The sequence below is a fragment of the Martes martes genome (genome assembly GCF_963455335.1).
Source record: "Martes martes genome assembly, chromosome: 11".
NCBI lineage: Eukaryota > Metazoa > Chordata > Mammalia > Carnivora > Mustelidae > Martes > Martes martes.
In genome coordinates, this window is record NC_137899.1 from 85,047,173 (window position 1) to 85,070,119 (window position 22,947).

General features: G+C 42.1%; 1 protein-coding gene across 1 annotated transcript in view; it reads right to left on the minus strand.

Moving 5' to 3' along the window:
• The window catches only part of RBM28 (RNA binding motif protein 28), a 32,543-nt gene that overhangs the window by 2,902 nt on the left and 6,694 nt on the right, over nucleotides 1–22,947 (minus strand). Inside the window, exons 5-18 of the mRNA XM_080818770.1 lie at nucleotides 22,433–22,525; nucleotides 21,583–21,654; nucleotides 20,189–20,369; nucleotides 19,878–20,020; nucleotides 18,580–18,652; nucleotides 15,925–16,034; nucleotides 12,900–12,973; nucleotides 11,609–11,744; nucleotides 10,339–10,403; nucleotides 8,395–8,553; nucleotides 5,288–5,437; nucleotides 4,900–4,974; nucleotides 2,133–2,395; nucleotides 1,421–1,520 (exon numbers count right to left, since the gene is read on the minus strand). Coding sequence (XP_080674896.1) covers nucleotides 1,421–1,520; nucleotides 2,133–2,395; nucleotides 4,900–4,974; nucleotides 5,288–5,437; nucleotides 8,395–8,553; nucleotides 10,339–10,403; nucleotides 11,609–11,744; nucleotides 12,900–12,973; nucleotides 15,925–16,034; nucleotides 18,580–18,652; nucleotides 19,878–20,020; nucleotides 20,189–20,369; nucleotides 21,583–21,654; nucleotides 22,433–22,525 — 1,694 coding nt within the window. The remainder of the gene's footprint in view (nucleotides 1–1,420; nucleotides 1,521–2,132; nucleotides 2,396–4,899; nucleotides 4,975–5,287; nucleotides 5,438–8,394; nucleotides 8,554–10,338; nucleotides 10,404–11,608; nucleotides 11,745–12,899; nucleotides 12,974–15,924; nucleotides 16,035–18,579; nucleotides 18,653–19,877; nucleotides 20,021–20,188; nucleotides 20,370–21,582; nucleotides 21,655–22,432; nucleotides 22,526–22,947) is intronic.

A 22,947-nucleotide genomic window follows, 5' to 3' on the forward strand; every position in this document is an offset into this window, starting at 1 on the left:
AGTTCAAGGCCCACACTGGGTGTAGAGATGATTTAAAAATAAATAAAATCTTTACAAAGAGTAAAAGAAAACTGGACTTGAATCTAATCGAGCCTGTACATCTAACTACCAGTTTATAGGCAATACCATGTATCACAGGAACAGGTTAAATGATACCACAAGGCAGCAAGCAGCTAAACTCAAAATGTAATATTCTTTTTTTTTTTTTAAGATTTTATTTATTTATTTGAGAGAGAGAGAGAATGAGAGAGAGAGAGCATGAGAAGGGGGAGGGTCAGAGGGAGAAGACTCCCCTCGGAGCAGGGAGCCCAATGTGGGACTCCAGAATCGTCACCTGAGCCACCCAGGCACCCGAAAATGTAATACATTCTAAAGAGCAAATCACTCAGTTTCTTCAACAAATTATCAGTATAGGAAAAAGGGGGCTGATGAGGAAGACTGAGTTTTATAGGGAAAAAAAAAGATTTAAGAGATATAAAACCAAATGTAATGTATGAATCTGTCTGGATCTTAATTTGTACTAACCAACTACAAAGGAGTATTTTTGAGGTAACTGGGGACATTTTAATATGGGCTGCATATTAGAGGATATTAAGGGCTTCTTATTAATTTCATTAGATATGATAATGGCATAATATATACATATTTTTAAGGCCAGTCAGTTGAAGATGCATTCTGAGGTTTTTTCTGAGCAATACACCTCATTTTCATAGAAGGCATATTTACATGTAAAGCTGAGTTTGCCTTAATATACTTTGGGCAGGGGGGCAGGATGCTCGAGGAAAAGGTAAAATAAGAGAATTGTTGAAGTAGAGAAAGTAATATGCAGGTTCTTTCTACTTTTATTTTATCTATTTATTTACTTACTTAATAACTTATTTATTTACTTATTTCTTATCTATTTTATTTAAGATTTTTTTTAAGTAAGCTCCATGCCCAGTGTGGAGCCCAATGTGGGGCTTGAACTCACAACCCTGAGATCAAGACCTGAGCTGAAATCAAAGTTAGATGCTTAACCGACTGAGCCACCCAGGCGCCCCTAAGATTTTTATTTTTAAATAATCTCTACACCCATCATGGGCCTCGAACTACAATGCCAAGATCAAGAATTGCATGCTCCACCAGCCAGGTGCCCCCATTTCTTTTTAAGTTTATTTATTTATTTTTTAAAATAATTTTTACATCCAACATGGGTCTCGAACTCATGACCCCAAGATCAAGAGTCACATGCCCTTCTGACTAAGCCAGCCAGGCATCCAGGTTCTCTCCACTTTTAGAACTGCATACCTCAACAGCCTCTAAAAGAGGGTGTTGCAATCCGGAAGCCCTTTCTTTTTGCTTAACTAATCAGAGCACAAAAGTGGCTACCAGCCATGGCAGAGCCCTGCCATACCAAAGCCTCATGCCCTATAGAACTCACCTGCTTGGGAGGTAATGTCTGCTTCTCCGGCTTCTTCTGGTTCATCTGGGGCTTTGGCTTTTTGGGAGGGAGAGACTTCACCTTGCCTTTGTCCCGCAGCCTGAAATGAGAGGTCAGGTAAGTGTCACTCTGAGCTCTCCCTCTAACTGGCTCCTCCGAGGCTGTCTCCACCGCCAGATAAAATGCTTTTTCTTACACTGGCTCTTTCTAAGCCCAGGATAAGTCATTCTAAAAGGGGAAACTGTAACATAATATCCTAAGGCTCAACATGTGTATACTTTTTATTTTGGCTTAAAACCTCAAGGGATTCTCAAAAACCATCATTTATTTAACAAGTATTTTGTAAAGATTGACTTTTGTTGATAGCACTAATCCGTTGCCTCAAACAGGATCTGCAAGATAAGCTCAAGTAAGAGGGCCTCAGCTGACAGAGAGAGCCCTCCGGATGGGAGGCAGCTCTTCAGAAGAGGAGAATGGCACAAAAGCCACCCCAGGAGTTCCTCCCAGGCTATTTCTATTCCGGCCTCCAACTGCTCCCAGAGCACAGCTCTGTCAGTGTGGAGATGCCTGCACATTAACCCTTTATGGGGGGCTGACACAGTGCTAAATGTACCTTTCATCCAAACAAAAGCCACAAAGAGGAAAAGGGTAGAGTAAAACCAAACCCTGGGAGAAGCCCACCGCCGTGCTATGCCGCCACTCTGCATCTCACCTAATTTTGGGGCCTCGGTGTGAGGGGAGCACCAGGACCTTTCTTCTCTTCTTTCCATCAGGCAGCTCCACCTGCTCCACTTCAGCCTTGGTCTGGAACCCTGTCCACGAGGTCGGATGCACCTTCCCCTTCTGCTCCAGGGGGGCCTTGGTTTGTTCCTGCGTGTGGTTTTGAGCTGCTTTCCGTTGCTGTTGCTGGTCTTTTCCAAGTGCTGGTTGTTCCTGCTGGGGCCCACCAGTTGCAGGCTTGGATTTCACTTTTTGCTGCACAAAACAAGAGACTGCCATCTAGTTTCCGGATGAGGTTTATTTGCTGAAAACACTCAGCAGAAAAGGAGCTTTACGCAAGCTTAGTGAAAGAAGGAGAATTCTTCCCCTGTAGAGTACAAATTACAGGGAAGTGAATTCAAGTTCACAGGCCCTGACGTGGTAACAGCTGGTTACCAGGTTGGGGGACACAAAACCACCACTTCCCTTTCCATATACAGGAACAAGGGAAAGTGTATGCACGCCCAAGACTTGAAAGCCAGTAGGAAGAAAGCAAAAAGAAAAGCCAGTAGCATGGGGCAATTACTAAACATGTGATGGGAATCCCAGAGGGAGAAGAAAGAAAGGAACAGAAGAAATATTCGAAGTAATAAGGGGTGAGAATTTGCCAAACTTGGTGGCAGATACTAAACCACAGATGCAGGAAGCTCAGGCAAACACCGAACAGGAGACATACGACAGCCTCTCTACCCAGGCATATCACACCAAACTGTAGGAAATCAAAGACAAAATGAAGATCTGGAAAGAAGGGGAGGGGGTGAGGTAAAGGATACCTTACCTACAGAGGAACAAAGATAACATTACACTGAATTTCTCTTTAAAGCCATGTAAGAAAGAAGAGAACAGAGAAATATTTAAAGTTTTGGGGAAGTCACCACCCTAGAATTCTGATCACCTTCAAAAATGAAGGACAAATACTTTCTCAGACAAACTAAAGGAATTTGTCACCAAGGGACCTGTCTTGCAAGAAAGGCTAAGTGAATTTCTTCAGAGAAGGAAGATGACCTAGGTCAGAAACTCGAATCTACATAAAGAAAGGAAGAATGCAGGGCACCTGGGTGGCTCAGGGGGTGTCTGCCTTCAGCTCAGGTTATGGTCCCACAGTCCTGGGACTGAGTCCCTGAGGCCTGCTTCCTTGCTCAGCGGGGAGCCTGCTTCTCCCTCTCCCTCTGCCACTCCCCCTGCTTGTGCTCCCTTGCTCTCTTTCTGTCAAATAAATAAATAAAATCTTTAAAAAAAAAAAAAAAAGGAAGAATGCTAGAGAAGGAATAATTGAAATAAAGACTAGGAAAAGATGCTATAAGAAGGAAGACATAAAGTATGTTACAGATTTAGCTGCACCGTAGTGGAAGAAGAAAAAGATCCACATTAAATTAGTGTAATCATTGATACAACAAAGATCTACTATATGCCTATAAAGTGCCAGTCTCAGCTTCTAAGGTAAGGGTACAAAGGGAAAGAACAGTGTCTACCTTTGAGGACTCACAGCCTGGTGGCGGATTAGACACATACAAATAGGGTGAAACTAAAAACCTTAAAAAAAACTAAAGACCTTAAGGAAATTCATGAAAGTACAAGTTATGAGGTCTTACCTCCTTTGAGAGAGGTGGTGAAAATGCTACTTGAGGAAGCATATTTGATCTGAATACAGAAACTGGGTAGAAGTATCCTTGAGTCAGGGGAAAGGGGCACTTTCACACAGAGTAGTACGTACACAGGTATAAGCAACAAATAAAGCCATCTGAATCATTTTTTAAACCTCTAGTTTCAGAATCACTCTGAAGCAACAGCTTAAGGCAGTAAGGACAACAAAGCTGCCTCAAACAAGAACCAGATCCTATATTTTCAAGTCCAGGACCACTGTATCAACTCCTGAAACTATTCTTCTATTGGCCAGGCCCATGGTACACACCACGAAGAGTGCAGATGTTTGGTATATAAGCGAATCCAGGTACATTATCCATGAAAGCTATAGCAGTTACGGTATCAAGAATATTCTGGCCTCCTAAGTCCTAGGGCAAGAAGGGTAAGAGAATGAGTACTGATTGTGTGCTGACCATGCACTGTGACCATTTAATCCTTAGCAGTCATGTGAGGCAGATACTGGTAATCTTACTTTATAAACTAAACTGAAGCTGAGAGAGGTACTAACTTGCCACAGAACTTAGGGGTACAGCCTGATTCTGAACATGAGTATTCCTGGTCCCGTTCTTTGCTTTACACCACACTAGATTAAAAACAATACTAAAACTATCAGGCATCACATTTCTGGAGACATCTAAGAAGAAGGAAGAATCACGGCAGAGACAGCTGAAATCTACAGCAATGTAAACTTTCATGTGGGCCATTAACTTTCACAGGTACATCACAAAACACTGTACTGGTATTGTTCACTGCTAATAACATTAGCCTGACTCTCCTCTCTCCTTCCTTTCCCCTCGGCAGAGCTATCGCAAGAAAGGCCAGCAGAGAAGATGGCCTGGAGAGTTCTAGGGAACTAAGAGTAGAGGGTAACAACCTAATGGGGTAAAGACCTACTTCAAGGGTGCAGAACCACAAATTGAGTTCTGAACAAAAATTGTTTTAAGTGAACTACTATTATTTTTAAGTGAACTACACTTAAAAATAATAAATTTATGTTATGTGTATTTGTGTATATGTGTATTTGACCACAATTTTAAGAAAACAAGCAAAAACAGAAAAACATTTCAGTTCTGTACCAGGCTGCGCTGAATCCTCAGTTCCTTTATTTTAAGTTTCCTTCGATCCTCCAAAGAGAACTCCACTATTGGTCTCTGGGTCAGAAAGAGAATAGCATCCATTAGATGTCTTAGTTTCTGAGTGCAAGGAGCTGAGCTGTCCCCCACCACTGCCCCCTCTCCTGCTCACTTACTCTACTTAAAGGTAAGGGGCCCTTCTGCACACAGTCTATCCAATTTAGATTCCAATTCATTCTAATCTTATCAGCTGAATCACTGCTTATTCCCTCCACCAACTGGCTACTCTTTCCACCACACACAAGTCGGAGGACATGAGACATAAAGGAGAGAAATGGTTTTGTGCAAGTGGCCCTCAGAGGAACAGGTGTGCCCACAGGCTGAGGCTCACCTTCAGAGGCCCGAAGATCTCTGGGTTGTTGTTGATGTGGCGTAGGGCTGTCAGGGCATGCTCGTGCTCCTGGAACTCTGCAAAGGCATAGCCCAGGGACTGACCCTTCACCTTCCCAAGTGCTCCTTTGAGGTCTCGCATCACCCTACACTAAGAGTAGAACAAGAGAAAGAAGCCGTGGTTACAGGATGAGAGCACGAACAGGCTCACTGAGAAATCAGGTGACTGGAACAGAACCCTCATCCAATCAGCCACAACAGTCACACTGGAGTCACACTTACCAAGGTCTTATTAGAACACCCCTACTGAAAGCACAAAACTAATTAAACAGATTACTTTCTGGCTTTCTAAGAGTTTATAGAGATCAACAAAAACCTATAAATAAGCATGTAAATAAAATACCCCCCCCCATTTTAACAGTCAACTGTGGACAATACATGCAAGTTGAGAGGTATATTGTACTTTAAACGGTGTAGGTTATCACGGAGACTGAAGTGCTGTCCATAGATCTCATCCCTGAAGAAGCCACTCAGGAAGGAAATCACTGAAGAAGGAAAACAAGGGCGCCTGGGTGGCTTAGTTCGTTGGGCGACTGCCTTCAGCTCAGGTCATGATCCCGGAGTCCTGGGGTCAAGTTCCGCATCAGGCTCCCAGCTCCATGGAGAGTCTGCTTCTCCCCCCTGACCTTCTCCCCTCTCATGCTCTCTCTCTCTCTCTCAAATAAATAAAGAAAATCTTTAAAAAAAAAAAAAAAAAGGAAAAGAAGGCCTGATGGCTTTAGTGAAGAAAGACATTTAGGGGCGCATGGGTGGCTCAGTTAGTTGTATCTGACTCTTGATTTCAGCTCAGGTCATGATCTCAGAGTTATGAGATCGAGCCCCACATCAGGCTCCCTGCTCAGCAGGAAGTCTGCTTCTCTCCTTCTGCCCCTTCTCTCTTTCTCGAATAAATAAATAAATCTTTAAGAAAAACATTCAGGCATGGGAAAGGGCCTGCCTAACATATAGCCTCAGGATTATAGGAAGAAGCTTCAGTTGGCTTTGCTCAGAGCTCAGATCTTCTCTGGCATGATTTTTTTCTTAAATCCTTAAGCTGAATGTAATAGGCGTCCTGGGGCATCAAGGATACCAAACTATAATAGCATATCTTGGAAAAACTGATTGTTTATATGCCATTACTCCTGAAAGCCATAGTTCTGATCTAATAGAGACATCTAGATATTAGGACACATGGATGCTGCTAGTACCTACTTCTAGATACTTCTAGTACCTATGCTGTCCCTACAACTGTGCCGTGTACTATAGGGAAGTTACAAAAAGCTGAACATGAGGTTCCTGTTCTCAAGAAGTTTACCATCTTGCTGAGATCCTATATCTACACACATTAAAGAATTAAAGAGAAAATTCAAGGGGCACTGGGGTGGTGTAGTTGGTTAAGCATCCAACTCTTAGTTTTGGCTCAAGTCATGATCTCAGGATAGTGAGAGTGAGCCCTGCAGGGGGCTCCATGCTCAGTGTAGAGTCTGCTTCAGATTCTCATTCTCCCATTCTTTCGGCCCCTCCTGCTCATGCTCTTCCTCCCAAATAAATAAATAAATCTTAAAAAAATAAAAAATAAAAAGAGGGCGCCTGGGTGGCTCAGTTGGTTGAGTGACTGCCTTCAGCTCAAGTCATGATCCCGGAGTCCCAGGATTGAATCCCGCATGGGGCTCCTTGCTCAGCGGGGAGTCTGCTTCTCCCTCTGACCCTCTACCCTCTCATGCTCACTCTCACTCTCTTTCTTGCTCAAATAAATAAATAAATAAATAAAAGGAAGGAAGGGAGGCAGGGAGGGAGGGAGGGATAGAAAGAAGGAAGGAAGGGAGGAAGGAAAGAAAGTAAGTCCCCTTAAAATGACAATAGTGGGAGTTTTTTAAAAAGTAAGTAAAGAAGAAAAAAAAAAAAAAAGTAAGTAAAGAGAAAATTCAATACAACACAAATATTGTAAAACACATAAATTCACCTAACTGGGAGCGTCTGGGTGGCTCAGTGGGTTAAACATCTGCCTTTGGCTCAGGTCATGATGCCAGGGTCCTGGGACTGAGCCCTGCATCGGGCTCCCTACTTAGGGAGACCGCTTCTCCCTCTCTCCCTCTGCTGCTCCCCACTTGTGCTCTCTTGCTTGCTCTTGCTGACAAACAAATACATACAATCTTAAACAAAATTTCCCTTTCTGATGACAGGTTTTCAATGTGTATCGGCACTTACTAAGTATTGTGGATGCTGATATGAGAAATTACACAACTGACCTCTACGCCAGTAACACTTTGAACAGTTTTACTAAGAGTGGTGTCAGATATGTGCCGATATGTTCACATTCTTTCATGTAATTCCCCAAATACCAATGCCATACATTTTGAAGAGGTTTTCCAGGATTAGGAAAACAGTTTCTAGTCACAAATCAGAGCAAAGCAGATTTATAATACTGCCTGTGTTACTTACTCAGTAAATACAGATTGAGAGATTACTATGTTCCAGGTACTCTGCCAAGAACTGGGAGCAATGTCCTACCTGCTCTCAAAGAGCTCAGTGTGGTCGGAAGAAATGACTGGCAGACAATGACAGGACAGTGTAACAGTAAGTGCCATGACAAAGGCTTGCAGTGGGGGGGGCAGGGAAGTCTTTGTACTCAGAGACTTGGTGTGAATCCAATGTTTGTCTAATACAACTGTCCAAGACCCCCAGGGCTCTCTGTGCTTGCCACACAGCACTTTCATACAGTAAGAGCCTAAATGGCACTAAAATGTCCTTCTAAAGAGCAAACTACGCAGAGTATTTTCTCTGTGAGAAAATTAACATTACAGCACCTGCTATGATGTTGAGAACACAGCAAGCATTCAAATTAATTCATGAGGGCAGACACTTCCTCACATTCTGCTGCAATTTGGACAATGCGTGTGAAAGGCAGTTCTAAGAAGAGAAAACAAATATATGAAAACTGCCAAACCCAGCCTCATCTGTCGACAGTGCGTGCAAAAGAAACTGTCAGTCTGCTAGCAGCACAGTCTGAACTGCTCAATCTGACCCATGATGAGAATCAAACTTTGGAGTAGGCACGGCCCATCTCACCTCCTTGAGGCGCACCCCCTTCTCCCCTCGGGTGGCACTCAGCAGCAGCTTTCTGAGCTCTTTGTCATCCACACTCTTTGGGAGGTTGTGCAGGCACAGCCTGGTCGGGGAGACAAAGATATTCTGGTCCTTGAGTTTCTGATGCTTCAGCAGCTCAAACTGAAAGAACAACAAATTGTTAACAATACAATCCACCCTTTAAAAATGCAGGTTCATAATTCTCCAAAAGGAAAGAACTGTGACCACCACTCCCCAACCTCCAATAACACATATAGATAAAAGAAGGGAAATCACCCACCTACAGTCATATGATGACTAGATTAGGAAAGGTTCAGAGAGGCAAGATGGGGGTCAGGTGGTAAGATCATGGGCTCTAGAATTCAAACTAAATTGGAAAACCATCCCTAACCGGAGAAGTTACATGAAATTTTTTAAGCCTCAGTTTTTTCCCTCTACAAAGTAGAACCGTAGGTCAAAATACCCATCTCTCAGCACTGATTTGCGGCTGAAATGAGGGAATATACAAAAAAATACCAAACTCAAAACACAGCCCAAAGCAAATAATAAGTAATACTGTGATTACCATCTATGCCCAATCCTTATCTGCCCACCAACTCAAGCTAATTATCTAGTCCTTCCAAAAGGAAATGGAATTTATTTAAATACTTGATAGAATTCTATCTCAACTCTGCCACCTTGAGGCAAAAGTGTGTCCATGACCACAGAAATGAATTTTGCTTCTAGAGCATTGGACTCAACTATGCTGCACAAAACACCAGTTCCAGGGCAACGTTTGCTAAAGTAAGAGGATAACATTCTTCTCCTGGTATTTTTTTTTAAATCAGTTAGTAGAAAAAGAGTTTTAAATTAATTTTTTTCTTTTACCAAGTCTTATTTCTGCTGTTCTTAATTGGTAAAGGTGCTAACAAATTACAAAATAAAGATACTCTGAAAATGAATATAAAAGGGTTATTTGAAGAGGCTCTCATGCCTGAGTTCAACAGTATGATTCTTCTCCCAGGAAAAGCTGTGCCTGCTGTGAATTATAATGCATATAATTTACTAAGCTTTTTGCTAGAAAAATTTGTTCTAAGGGAAAATTAAATGTTTCACTATCATCCCATGATCAGAAAAGGGCATACAATGCCCCCTAAATACCATGATTTCCAGATGCTCACTAACAAAAAAAGTTGTGAACACGAGACTAGAAACTGTACAAAGGAAAAACACACTGACTCTTGGTGTCTACATTCTCATCTCTGTTCTTCATCTTCTGTACCTTCAAGTTCCAAAGCTCATTCTCTTAATGATCATGCCTCTTTATCATTCTAGGATGGCTTAGCTATTTGAAAGTACGCTACTTGGGTAAAAGTTAAAAATTACTGGGAATGAAAAACTAAGCAGCAAAGAAACTCAATATCAGTTATCAGGGGGAACTCCCATGATATGGACCCTTCCTAAGATGATTTTATAATCTGGACATAACCCCCTACCAAAAAAGGACATCTTAACTCTTTCTTCTAAGACCCACATCTACCTTCTTCCCTACTAACTCCAGCCCATTCTGATCTTCCTCTCTTAGGTCATTCTGCCTTTACACTGATTATATATAGCCTTACACTAATTATATATAGCCTTAGCCTCTCAGTGTCTATTCTATTTTGTAGAAGCATACTATTTGGCAAACATTTATTGCTGAGCATTGGGAAATTAAAGAATAAGACCCAGTCCTTTTAATGGCATACAACGCTCACATTATATGATGTACAATGTTGGGTTATTTGCTGTTTCACTCATACACTTCCCTCTAACAAGAATGCAAGCAAGCAGGGTCTGTGACTGATGCTTGGCTCTCTGACAGGCACCTCCAGCATTCAACAGTCATTATATATTGATTTATAGTAAGTCATGCAGAACCTGAAGGATGGTGCCTAATCTACCCACCCGTTCTCTTTTGGCCATATCAGCAGCGCTCACACCCTCGGCAGCCTTAGTCCCAGCACGAATCACTGCAAAAAGAGGGAAAAAGGCCAAGACATCAGCAAGGGAATTTTCACTGAGCAACAAGAGGAATGTGATTTGAATGATGCAAGTTCTTTGTACAGGGCCCAGAGGACTATGCTGGCCAGGACATAGTGGCATTTGGGTAGGTCCAGAAATAGGCTACAGGGCTAAGTTCTCAGATCTGTGCTGCTCTCAAGGACTAAAACTGAACATTTTGTGAATTTGTTCCTCTTCTCCTTCCCTCCTCTCACAAAGCTCCATGTGTATGCCCAACATCAGATGGAAAGGCCTAGAGGAAGTTCTGAAAACAAGTACATTTTAGGTATTTGGGATACAAAAATGCTCCACCTATAACCTGCCCTTAGAATTTTACTGTTCTTGGGGCGCTTGGGTGGCTCAGTGGGTTAAGGCCTCTGCCTTCAGCTCGGGTCGTGATCCCAGGGTCCTGGGATCGAGCCCTGCATCGGGCTCTCTGCTCTGCGGGGAGCCTGCTTCCCCCCCTCTCTCTGCCTTCCTCTCTGCCTACTTGTGATCTCTCTGTCAAATAAATAAATAAATAAAACTTAAAAAAAAAAAAAAGAATTTTACTGTTCTTTATGTACTTGGGGTCAGTACTGAGTAAAGCCAACCTGAAAAGAGCCACCTGGCCATACAGAGGCCTAGAACCAACGGCTAAAAGGCCTTACATCACTAGTCCAGGCTGTGCAGCCGTGCAGCAGGTAGGCTGACACATACCATATGACCTAGAGAAAGGGAATCTTCTGGGTTTTTTTTTAATTGAAGCTAATTTCTGATTATCTTTCTGACATTAAGGGAAAGGTACTGGGTGCACATTTTAAATCTATGAATAATTCAAAAGAGTAATTTTAGTCATAATTTTCAACTCCTTCAGAAAAACTATCAGGAATCTTGACAAGAAGTGAAGGTAATTTGAGCTTTTCCTCCCTCTTTGCCCTGCTAATCCTCTAATCTAAAGGTCTCAAGGCAAGCAGGCAGGAAGGAGAACAGGACTGGTTAATCCACCAACTGAGTGAAGGCTTCCTAACAGAAAGCCCCATCTGCTCAAGTGGAATAATAATGTAACACTGTTGACGAGGACATGTGGGTTTTGAATCTGAAACATGCCCCCAGACATACTATTGCTGGTCACAGTCATAGCACGGTGCCCGCCACTCAGAAGCTTGGTTCACATCTCCCTTCCACTACTCACAGCCTTCTCGGGCCAGGTAGAGGTTCCGGGTTCCAGTCGGCTTCTTCACCTTCTTTGTCTGGAGCTTTGCAGCCTCATCACGGGTCACTGCCAAGTCGACCCTGAGCTGCCGGCCATCCAGTTTAAGCCCACCACCCTGTAACAGATTGCAACTTTCTCTCTTAAAATTAATAATGAGTAGAGACTAAGCACCTGACAAGGAATGCCAAGGAAAGGGAAAACAGCAAATCCCAATTATGCTACGGAGCCCAACCCATAGGATGTTTTAGCCCAGACAGCTGCAAATGGACCACTAAGCCTAATACCTAGTAGAGCTGTGCAAAAGTCCACGTGTATACTGAGGGCAGTTAGTAGTAATTTATTTTATGGGAGTTGAATAGGCCCAAAGTAAGCCCAAATTGAGGAAAACCATATATAGCCAATTTTTTAAAATTCTAAGGAAAGCTAATGACATGGTAGTACTAATTCTACTTAAGAGAACGTAAGAGATAATGGCAATACAGGATAACTTGTCTCAAAACAATATATACTTGGTTTTAGAATACACAGAAAAGGGGCTCCTGAGTGGCTCAGTGGGTTAAGCCTCTGCCTTCGGCTCAGGTCATGATCCCAGGGTCCTGGGATCCAGCCCTGCATCGGGCTCTCTGCTCAGCGGGGAGCCTGCTTCCTCCTCTCTCTCTCTCTGCCTGCCTCTCTGCCTCCTTGTGATCTCTGTCAAATAAATAAATAAAATCTTAAAAAAAATATATATATATTTTAGAATACACAGAAAAATCCATCACCCATACATTTTCTCTCATTTACTCCACTTTATAGATGACATTAATCCCTTCCTGTCCCAACCTTTCATGTTATCAGCCTATGATGGAGGCTGGCATACAGACAGTGCTTAATAAACATTAGACACATTATTATACCTGCTTCCTCACTTATAAAATGGGTATAATAATTGATCTTTTTTTTTTAAGTATACTCCATGCCCAGCATGGGGCCCAACATGGGGTTTGAACTGAAGTTAAGAGTCAGACCCTTAACCGATTAAGCCACCCAGGCACTCCAGTAGGTATAATAATTGTAATTACCTTACATACTCCTGTAGAACTGATGTAAGGATTAAATAAGGTACTACATGTAAAGCTGAGTGCCTAACACACACCAAGTGCTCAGTAAGTATCAGCTTTATTACTATGATATTATTGACAGTACTAATAAAGCTGGGTATAAAAAGCAGATGCTGGCCTTCGGAGCCACTATGCCCTAAGTTATGGGGTAAAAGAAATGTTATCTTTACCTCAGTCTCTGGAGAAGCAGCTTCAAGGCATTTCTGAGCTGCTTCTTGAGTCATGAACTGGGCAAACGCACAACCTGCATGGAGAAACAAAATTAAGTGAGATGCCAAACTCCCATGGCCCACCAGGATGCCAAAGATAATGCTACAAATGGTGGCAGCCTGACACAGGGTGGAAGGGGGAGCAGCCAGGTGCTAGGAGATGGCACTGTGCCAGGCACTGAAGGTTCAAAGATAGCTAGGACACATGCTTACAACGAAATTTTATTATTTCTTCATCTTTTCTAATGCTTCTTAGAACTTTAGTCTCACCATTGCTCTCTTTAGTAAGAAAAAGCCATAGGATATGGTAGAGAAATTCCACTTAAATCAGCATTATTTACTGGCTTGCTTTTTAGAGGACTAAAAAATGAGGCAGGAACCACTTAACCTGAAATTAATTACAGAATCTCACTGTCATCAAAGCCACCTGGGAGACATCAGATATTGGTAGACTGGCCTCTATCACATGAATACAGCAGTGAACCAGGAAGCCATAAGCTCAATTCTTGACTCATACCCTCAAATTTGCACAGGCTAACCTATCACTGGTTAAATGCAAAGCCAATCAACCCATCCTAATTTCTAATATTGATAAAAAGCAGTTTTTGTCAGCAAAGGAAAAAAGTTCACCTTACAGTAGGCTCCAAAAAAGAAATACAAGTTTCATAATATTTTATAAGTATTCCTTTATACAAATTGAAATATTCCCTCATATATGAAAAAAATATCATATTTCCTGGAGTTGCTGGGGCATTGATTGATTGGTTCTTTGCCCTCTACAAGAATGAATGGCAGCAGACTGAGACAACACACGTGGCAGGCCAACCCAAGAGTCACCATCCAGGTGAGGTGTTTTCTGACTCCTCCAGGCAGGGCCAAGTGCCCCATCCACTGGGCCTCCAATCACATCTCTCTTTTACAGTGCTGGTCACATGCCATCTTCTCAAACAGAAGAAATGCCTCAGGAGTAAGGGCTATGTTTCTAGGCTGTTAGCATCTCCCATAGTGTCTGGCATTAAGAGATACTCAATAGGAAGAAACAAACAATACAGAAAGAAAGGAAGGAAGGAAGATGGGAGAAATATGTTCTAACTGACAGATCAGCTTATTCATCCAATATGAAGAAAACGGGTACTTCTCTCTGAATGGTAAGAATTTTAACACTGGAAATCCCTAGGTCAGTATTGGGTTTAGTCTTAACACTTCCCTAAAAGTCTACAAATAATTTTTCGCTCTCCTACACAGCGAAATGGCATGCTGACAGGGATAAATGATAGGAGGCGGCCAAGGCTTTGTGAGTAGGCAAAAAAATTTAGTAAGAGCTAGAAAAAGACAATGTATTTGGGACACCTGGGTGGCTCAGTCGGTTAAGCATCTGCCTCAGCTCCGGTCATGATCCCAGGATCCTGGGATCAAGTCCCTCATCAGGCTCCTTGCTCAGTAGAAAGCCTGCTTCTCCCTGTCTGCTGCTCCCCTTGCTTGTGCTTGCTCTCTCTTCCTCTCTCTGACAAATAAATAAATAAATAAAATCTTCAAAAAAGAAAAAAAAACACACACACACAATGTATTTAAAAAAATGCAGGATGCCTGGGTGGCTCTGTCCATTAAGCACCTGCCTTCAGCTCAGGTCATGATTCCAGAGTCCTGAGATCAAGTCCCACATCAGGCTCCTCGCTCAGCAGGGAAAGTGCTTCTCCCTCTGCATGCTGCTCCCCCTGCTTGGGCTCACTCTCTCTCTCTCTGACAAATAAATAAAATCTTAAAAAAATAATAACAATGAAAACTATACTTATTAAGATCATCAACTCTCAGCTAACATTAATAGATCAAAAGAGACTGAGCAAGTCAGCTATTGACTACACTCTGAAAATACCAACCCAACAGACTACTGCACTCAAAAAGAAACAAAAGGTATCAAAGTAATGCAATATCCTACAGTACTAGGAACATTCTATGCAATTCTAGTTTCCAATTCCAAAAACATACTGGAAATGGAGAAGGTCCAAGAGGTATAGCTGAGTATTAGAGCTAAAGACACATTAAGTGATTACTCTAGTTGAACCTACTCATTTTACAGACATGAAACTGAAGCCTGCAGTGGTTAAATACTTTGCCAAAATCACCCAGCTGGTCTATGGCTCAGCTACAATTAGATCCCTAATTCCAGGAAGCAGTTCATCTTTCTTTCCATCATCCTGCCCTACTTATATCTTTTTGGCTAAGGGAAAACCTAAAATGATCAGGTCTCATCAATTTGGAAAGTAAGGTTTAGAACAGAGATTCTTAACCCTTGAATAGATTCCAGAAAGCCCACAAACCCTCCGGAGTGGCATTTTTCTGGAGAGAGAGAGGGTTCATAGCTTTTGCTTAATCAAGAACCAGAATGAATTAAGAATTCACTGCTTTAGGAGAATGACTGCAGTTGATGAAATCAAAGATTATGAAAAGACTGAAAAGATGCTGCTCCCCTAACAACAGTACTCTAGAATGAACTAGGGCTGATCCTTGAAAGTTCAAAAGAAATAGCTTTAGGGAGAAAAATCTAAGGCAGCAGTCCTGCTATATAACAGCCTTCCTTCTGACTGTTGCCATTGCAACAAAATTTCTGTTAGCTTCCATCTCTAACAAAAGCAACTGAAAAAGATCCCAGTAATTTCAAGCAATGTGGAATGATTAATACCCATGAGATGCTATCACATTTGAAATTCAAAGGAGAACAACAAATGGAATTCATTACCCTAAAGTAAATAAGCAAGGGCTTAAAAAGCTTAGACAAAATTGTGGCTGGCAGCACCATTAAAGATGCTGAGTTTGATATCTTGGAAGACAACCTCAGAATGTCCTTCGTGCTTCTACGGACCACAGAAACCTGGGCTGGATGGACTGTAGGCCCCTCATAACAGCACACATTATGCTCTCAAGTAACCTAGTCAGTGTCCACGGCAGCAGTCTCTACCTTTTTAGGGCCTGACAAGCTGACAAGTACCTTTAGAATGCTCTGTGTCTGGATGCAAGACAATACGGACATATTTAAGATCTCCAAATTGCTGGAGGAGCTCCCCGAGTTCTTCTTCCTCTGAGTCAAAAGACAGGTTTCTATGGAAGATAGTCAAGTCACAAGAAAAGTCAATTACTAAAGTGAGATCCTGTGTTCTAGTACAAGGTGAGTAAGACACCAAATTGAGTGGTACCCTTGCTCATGACCACCCTCTGTGGTTCGGGAATAGCACCAATACATAGGGGAGGCCCCCAGGGGCCCAGCCTCTAATATGTGACTCTGCCCCTCAACCATAATTGATTGGCCCTTCTATGTCAATCAGATTCTCTCCCTCAGGAATTTAAAACTTGAACAGACATACACAAAGGCCAGAAGCTATTGATGCAGATTTATTTCAAAATAGCAGTAGTCCACCCAAAGAAAACTTCTGGGAAGCGGAAATCTGAAAATGTCCTATATCTTGATCTGGGTGATGGTAACATGGATATATATGCATGAAAAATTTCACTGTACAAATGTGCACAGCTGTACATTTAGATTAATGCAATTCACAGAATACAGGTTATGCCTTGAGAAGGAAAAAAAAAAGGCAGTGAGTGTTCCCAGAGAAAAGACCCACAGCCTCCTACAGCTGGGGCCCGAAACAGTCCAGATTTTCATCTCCTTCTTCGGGTATGTTCTTCGACAGTTTTGATCCTGTGAATCACTCAATGTTCATCCAACAAACCCACTTTTTCATTTACGTGGCCAAAATTAGTTTCTCTTATTGCAACCAAAAGATTCACAGCAGGCTAATGAGAAAAGTCAAGTGTGTTCATATGTCTGTCAGTCTCTCTTGATTACCCATTTTCCTCTCTGCATTGCTGTGAAATCCAGGTTTCAGTTAAAACTTTACAAAAGTCAGAAAATCCTTCAAAATAATAACTCAAAAGCAAACACAGTAAAGTTTACTAGCTAAGTGCAAAATAAGAAAAGCACTTATTTCTCCTGTTGGGATTAAAAAATGTTGAAAGATTTTCTAGCAAATTTCAATACATTGTAAAGATCTTTCATTTCCCCAGCTATGCACATCCTTCCAGGGTAAAAACAAAGAAACAAAAAAACGGTCCCCAATAAATATTTATAATTTTTCTTCTCTATACTCAGTTAACAACCCCATAAACAATTCCATCTTACGAAGTAACCGAGACAAAACAGATGTTCTGGAATAAGACATACCCTAGCCATGTCACTTCTCCTAATTTGTCTCACTGTATATAGTTTTCTCTCCCCCATCCTTTACTTTCCTAAGTTTCTTTAAAAGATGTAGAAACAGGGACGCCTGGGTGGCTCAGTTGGTTAAGCGGCTGCCTTCGGCTCAGGTCATGATCCCAGAGTCCTGGGATCGAGTCCCACATCAGGCTCCTTGCTCGGCGGGGAGCCTGCTTCTCCATCTGCCTCTGCCTACCACTCTCTGCCTGTGCTCGCTCGCTCTCTCTCTCTAACAAAAAAAAAAAAAAAAAAAAAAAAAGATGTAGAAATAGTAAGGAATGGTACCCTTGGTATTAAGGTCACAGGCTCCTAAGTATGACACTTTCTCCTTCCCATTAGACAGCATCTTCTACAAATACAAAACTATTGATATGGCTATTCCTTACAATACAGTAAGAACAACTATGAAGAGACAAGCTGTGAAGGAAGAGAATGGGCTAAAATGCAGCTTGTGGAGGCTAAACTCATCTTTGATATGGGCATGTTTGCGGGTGTTCTCTGAGTAATCAGTAAGGTTAATATTTTGTGTCTTTTTGCTCATTTATTTCCTAACTTTCCTACAATAAGAGTAAGTTACTTGGATAATAAAAACAACCTTAAAAGACTATACAGGAAGATAAAATACACATCTTTAAAATAAGGCCCAAATAACCCTAGCACGCTGGCACTTAAGAAAGGACAAGAAGGCACGCCTGAGGTAACCTTAAGATATCCTGACTCTGTGAAATGACCAATGTAACACAGTCAGTAGCACTAAAATGGCAATGGCAACATGAAATAAAACCCATCTCCACCTGACTGCCTCCTTAAGTTTTCCTGGAAACAAATGGATGTCTTATTTTATTCTGGACAATACTTTAAAAGGTAAGTTAGGCAGAGAGAAAAATTATCTGGGACAAGTGGCAGTGGCATCACCCCTTCCCAGCACTTCCCCTAAAACAAAAGCCAGAAGCAAGATGTTTCTAATAGCTGAAGAACTGATTTATTCCAAATGATGCTACCTCAATTACAAAAAAGGAAATGTAAATGCGGACAAAATCTGGAGACCCCTGCTCTTTATCTTGTGTGTGCAGTTCTGATTCTCCTATATTCTCACCGTTTGCTATGTTCCTATGGTCAGATGTATTAATGGTTTTAAAGGCATCTAATTTTCTGGCCTACCTAACAGAACTAGTATCGGGGTGGGGAAAGGTGGGGTGCCTGGCTGGCTCAATCACTGGAGCATGAGACTCTTGGTCTCGGGGTTATGAGTTCAAGCCCTACTCTGGGTGTAGAGCCTACTTAAAAATAAAATCTTTACAAAAATAGAGAGAGAGACAGAAGAAAAGAAAAAAGGAGAAAAAAACCTGTGAGGGCAACACAAACAGCAGTTCCCAAGGTACAAAGGCATACCTGATAAAAACAGTTTTCCCTTCATTCACATCAGAGGGTAATTTCCTCTTCTTTTTCTTTGAGACTTGCACATCTAAAGTACAAAGAAAAACAATGTTCTAAACAATAAACACTTTATTCGACGTGTGTGTGCATGCACATGTGTTTTTGCTTATAAAAGTATTACACAGATACGTAAGAAACTTTTAACACTGGTTGTCTCTGGGGAAGGGCCCTAAGCGGCTGAGGACCCGGGTACAAGGAAGACTCAATGTTTTTAAAAATAGACATATGGGGCGCCCGGGTGGCTCAGTCGGTTAAGCATCTGCCTTCGGCTCAGGTCATGATCTCAGGGTCCTGAGGCTGAGTCCCACATCGGGCTCTCTGCTCAGCAGGAAGCCTGCTTCTCCCCTTCCCTCTGCCTACTTGTGCTCTCTCTCTTTCTCTGTCAAATAAACAAAAAAAAATCTTTAAAAAACAATAAAAAAATAAAAATAGACATATATGCTTACATATACATAAAAAATTTCTCAAATAATATGAAAGAAACAGCTGTGGTTACTCTGAGGCACTCTCGGGGGGAGTGGTGAAGAACTTTTCTTTCTATACGACATTCTCCTGCACTATTCTTTTTAGTTTTCTGCCATTATCATGAATTGGCCCAATAATTTTTTTCAAAGTAGAGAATGGTAAGAGATGAACCTGATTATTAAATGGTCATAGTCCCACCAGTACAGAAGCTTCTTTAATTCTAAGGTGTCTACCATTCTCTCCTCATGGAAAAAGCTTATTTCCTCAGATTTTTTGTATGGCCAGGCCAACATGCCAGACTTAACCTAAAGAACCAGTTATTGACCATTCCTCATTCTGTAATGACCTGTCGCCCTCAATAAATAAGTTGAGTTTATGTTCAACATTCTTTATAAAGAATGTTTGATGATTATAGTTTGATTACAGTTTTACAAAATGCCCCAAGAGGTCCTTTAGCCCCATCTCAACTTGTCAGAGTTGTTTAAAATCCACTTGATGTTAGGATACAATATCCTGCTTATCCAGTTGTTCATTCATCTTGGATAAGCAAGAGAGAAGTACCGCCTCGGCATTAAGCCAGGTTTTAAATTCCCTGAGAATTGCAACCCTCAAATACTATTCCAAACGTATTTAAAAGACAAAACAAAAACCTTGAGAAGGAATATAAAGGTATCCTTTTCAGCACTGAAACATAAATCTGACAGAACACCTTAGGGTCTATTTAAAAAGAGGCGTGCGCTGAACTGAAGCACATTTGCCAGTAACTGGTTTTAAATGCAAATGCAAACCTTCGTCCTCTTGCTCTTCACTGCTGGTGTCGCTCTGAGCCAGTTCCTCTCCACCGTCGATACTCTCTCTTTCCCCCAGGTCACTGTCGTCATCAGAATGCTCCTCCTCACTGCTCTCGGGAGGCGCGGCCCTCCGAACTACTCTGCAATGGCACAGTTCAGCACTGAGGATCTGGGCTGCTGGAGGGGTCTGTCCACTGTCATTACACATGTCACCTCTGCCGTGATGGGGACAGGGAAGACATCACTGTCCCTCACAGAGACAAGCCTACATCTGCCTCTGTTGTCTCAGAACAAGCTGAGCTGCTTACCTCTTTTGAATTTGTGCAGGCTTGGTCACCCTTGTTTCTTTGCTCTCCTCCGCTTCCCTCTCCTCATCTTCTTCCTCTTCTGTGTCATCCTCTTCTCCCTCTTCCTCTTCCATATCCTTTTCTTCCCTGCCATTCTCTTTACCTAATTCCTGATGTTTAGGTTCAGTCCTCTTCTCCTCACCTATACACAGAGGTAAAGAAAGTTAGGTATTCATTTAGAATCCAAGATTAAGGGGTGCCTGGGTGGCTCAGTGGGTTAATCATCTGCTTTCGGCTCAGGTCAGGATCCCAGGGTCCTGGGATCGAGCCCCGCATTGGGCTCCCTGCTCTGCAGGGAGCCTGCTTCTCCCTCTCCAATTCCCTCTGCTGCGTTCCCTCTCGCTGTGTCGCTCTCTGTCAAATAAATAAATAAAATCTTTAAAAAAATAAAAAAGAGGGGCGCCTGGGTGGCTCAGTAGGTTAAAGCCTCTGCTTCAGCTCAGGTCATGATCCCAGGGTCCTGGGACCGAGCCCCGCATCGGGCTCTCTGCTCAGCAGGGAGCCTGCTTCCCCCTCTCTCTCTGCCTGCCTCTCTGCCTGCTTGTGATCTCTGTCAAGTAAATAAATAAAATCTTAAAAAAAAAAAAAAAAGAATCCAAGATTAACTTAACACCCCAAGTTCCCAGTTCCTTGGCACTGGGACTAAGACTTTAACTATTTTTCTCAGTATTTTTCTTACTATATGTAAAAGAAAGTATGAGAGAAAAAAACAAAAACAACAACAAAAACCCCTCATCACTGAGACTCCCTGGAAGCCTGTCCCATTCATCAGAAGGTTGAAGGTTAAGCAGGCTCTGAATGAGAGAAATAGCAACTGAGCCTCCATAAATAGCCTGCCTTTGTGCACCACAGCCAGCACAATGCTCACCCAGGGGACCAGCCATGAACTGTCATCTCAGTGAGTTCTGTTCTCAGAGCTCCTGGTGGCTTAAAAGCCACCTGCTTTCTAAAAAACCCTCAAGTCTTAAGTTTCTCTATTCTTAATATTCCATCATTTTATGAGAAGTTGGGAAAGGACAGCCAGCAGAGGGGAAAATGAACTCAGGTCCCATTCCTCATTCACATTCATACCTAGGACTGGGCTTAGACTTAAAAGACCCTATGTTTTGAGCCCAGATCACCAGATGGTACAATATGAATCGACAAACAGCCCTGGGCTCACTACTGAGCCCACAGGAACTCGGAGCTTCTCCTAATTCTCAGTCTCATTCTTTCCATTAATCTTGTTTTTGGTACCTTTGACCCAGTATTCTTACTGACAAGCAGATTCCCTTATAATTTTACCGCAGGTAGAGCTGTTTCCATACCCACCTCAGGACATACAAACCCTCCTACCCAATACGACCACATCTTACCTGGGGCAGAGGCAGACTGTGTATTTTTATATTTATCCTTTGCCACGGCCCAATCCACAGCCACCGTCCGCCCTGGCAAACAGAAAAATAGCATCAGAAAGGTCTTCCTCTTTTTAACGTCTCTTGTAAATGACTTCCTATTCATCGAAGACCGTGACAGAACCAAAACAGACAAAAGAAACTGCTAATTCAGGGAATGCTGGTACTGCAATAAAGCTCAGAGTAGCCTACCCTTGTTAACCCTTAAACTTTTTTTATCAATTTAAACAGTTATTTTGCCTTTCTACCACAGCCCCCACACCTGGGATAAGAGAATAAAAAAGTTAAGAATGAAATAATGGGAACAGTGTTTCCAGTTAGACAAGTTTCCAGTTAGACTAAGCAACAGCTGAAACAAGTGGTCTGGAATAATTTGCACTCTGCACGGAAGTTACCAAGTCTCCAAGCAAGCCCTTCTTTAGCATCTAGTAAAGGTGCACAGCCAGTTCAACAGCCTGCTGATGCTGAAGGGTGCTGAAGAGGGACCACGACCAAGACAGAGAAACCTGCAAAACCCACAGCCCCTGGACAGCAACCTGCATCTATCAGTGATTATTTCAGGAACATTTTTTCATTAAGGATTTAAATGCACACTCATCACCCAAATAAAGAAAAGCAAACAACGGTATGTGTTCTTTCAAGTTTAACCCTAAGATCAAGCACTAGGAATATTTTACCACACAGTTTCTGTATTAGCAGTAAGACTCTCAATAATTCAAACACCTTTTGAAAATGTAGAAAGTGGGTTACTGTGCTAATTCACAAAACAGCAGAAATATCTGGGTGAACGGTACGGGTACAGAAAACTTACCTTTTATCTCTTTCATGTTCATGCTTTTGAGAGCTTTTCCTGCTTCTAGAAGGTTTTTGAACTGGACAAAAGCAAAACCGCGCATCTTTCCATCTGTGTGCAAATGTACAAAGAAGTCATAGACAGTAGGTGGGGAGCCAACAAACACCAAGGACATTATAGCAACCTGGGCTGGCAAGATGACCCAAATCCTGCCAACCAGTCAGCTCCTTGCCCAGAGCAATAGCTTTTGTCCTCCTGCTGGGTATACCCTGACTCAAACTTGAGGAGAAATGCATTTTCTCAAACTATCGCTTGTCTTTTAAAATTTGTTCCAATTTAACTAAAAATGCCATTGGGGGAATAAGCATTATTTTTGAGTTTTTGCTATGTGTCAAACACTGTGCCTCATACTTTATATATGTCATGTGATCTGGGGCTCACAAGGAGTATGACATGACCTTTGTATTTCTATTTTGTTTAAAAGATTTTATTTATTTGAGAGAGAGAGAGAGAACACATGCGCGGTGGTGGGG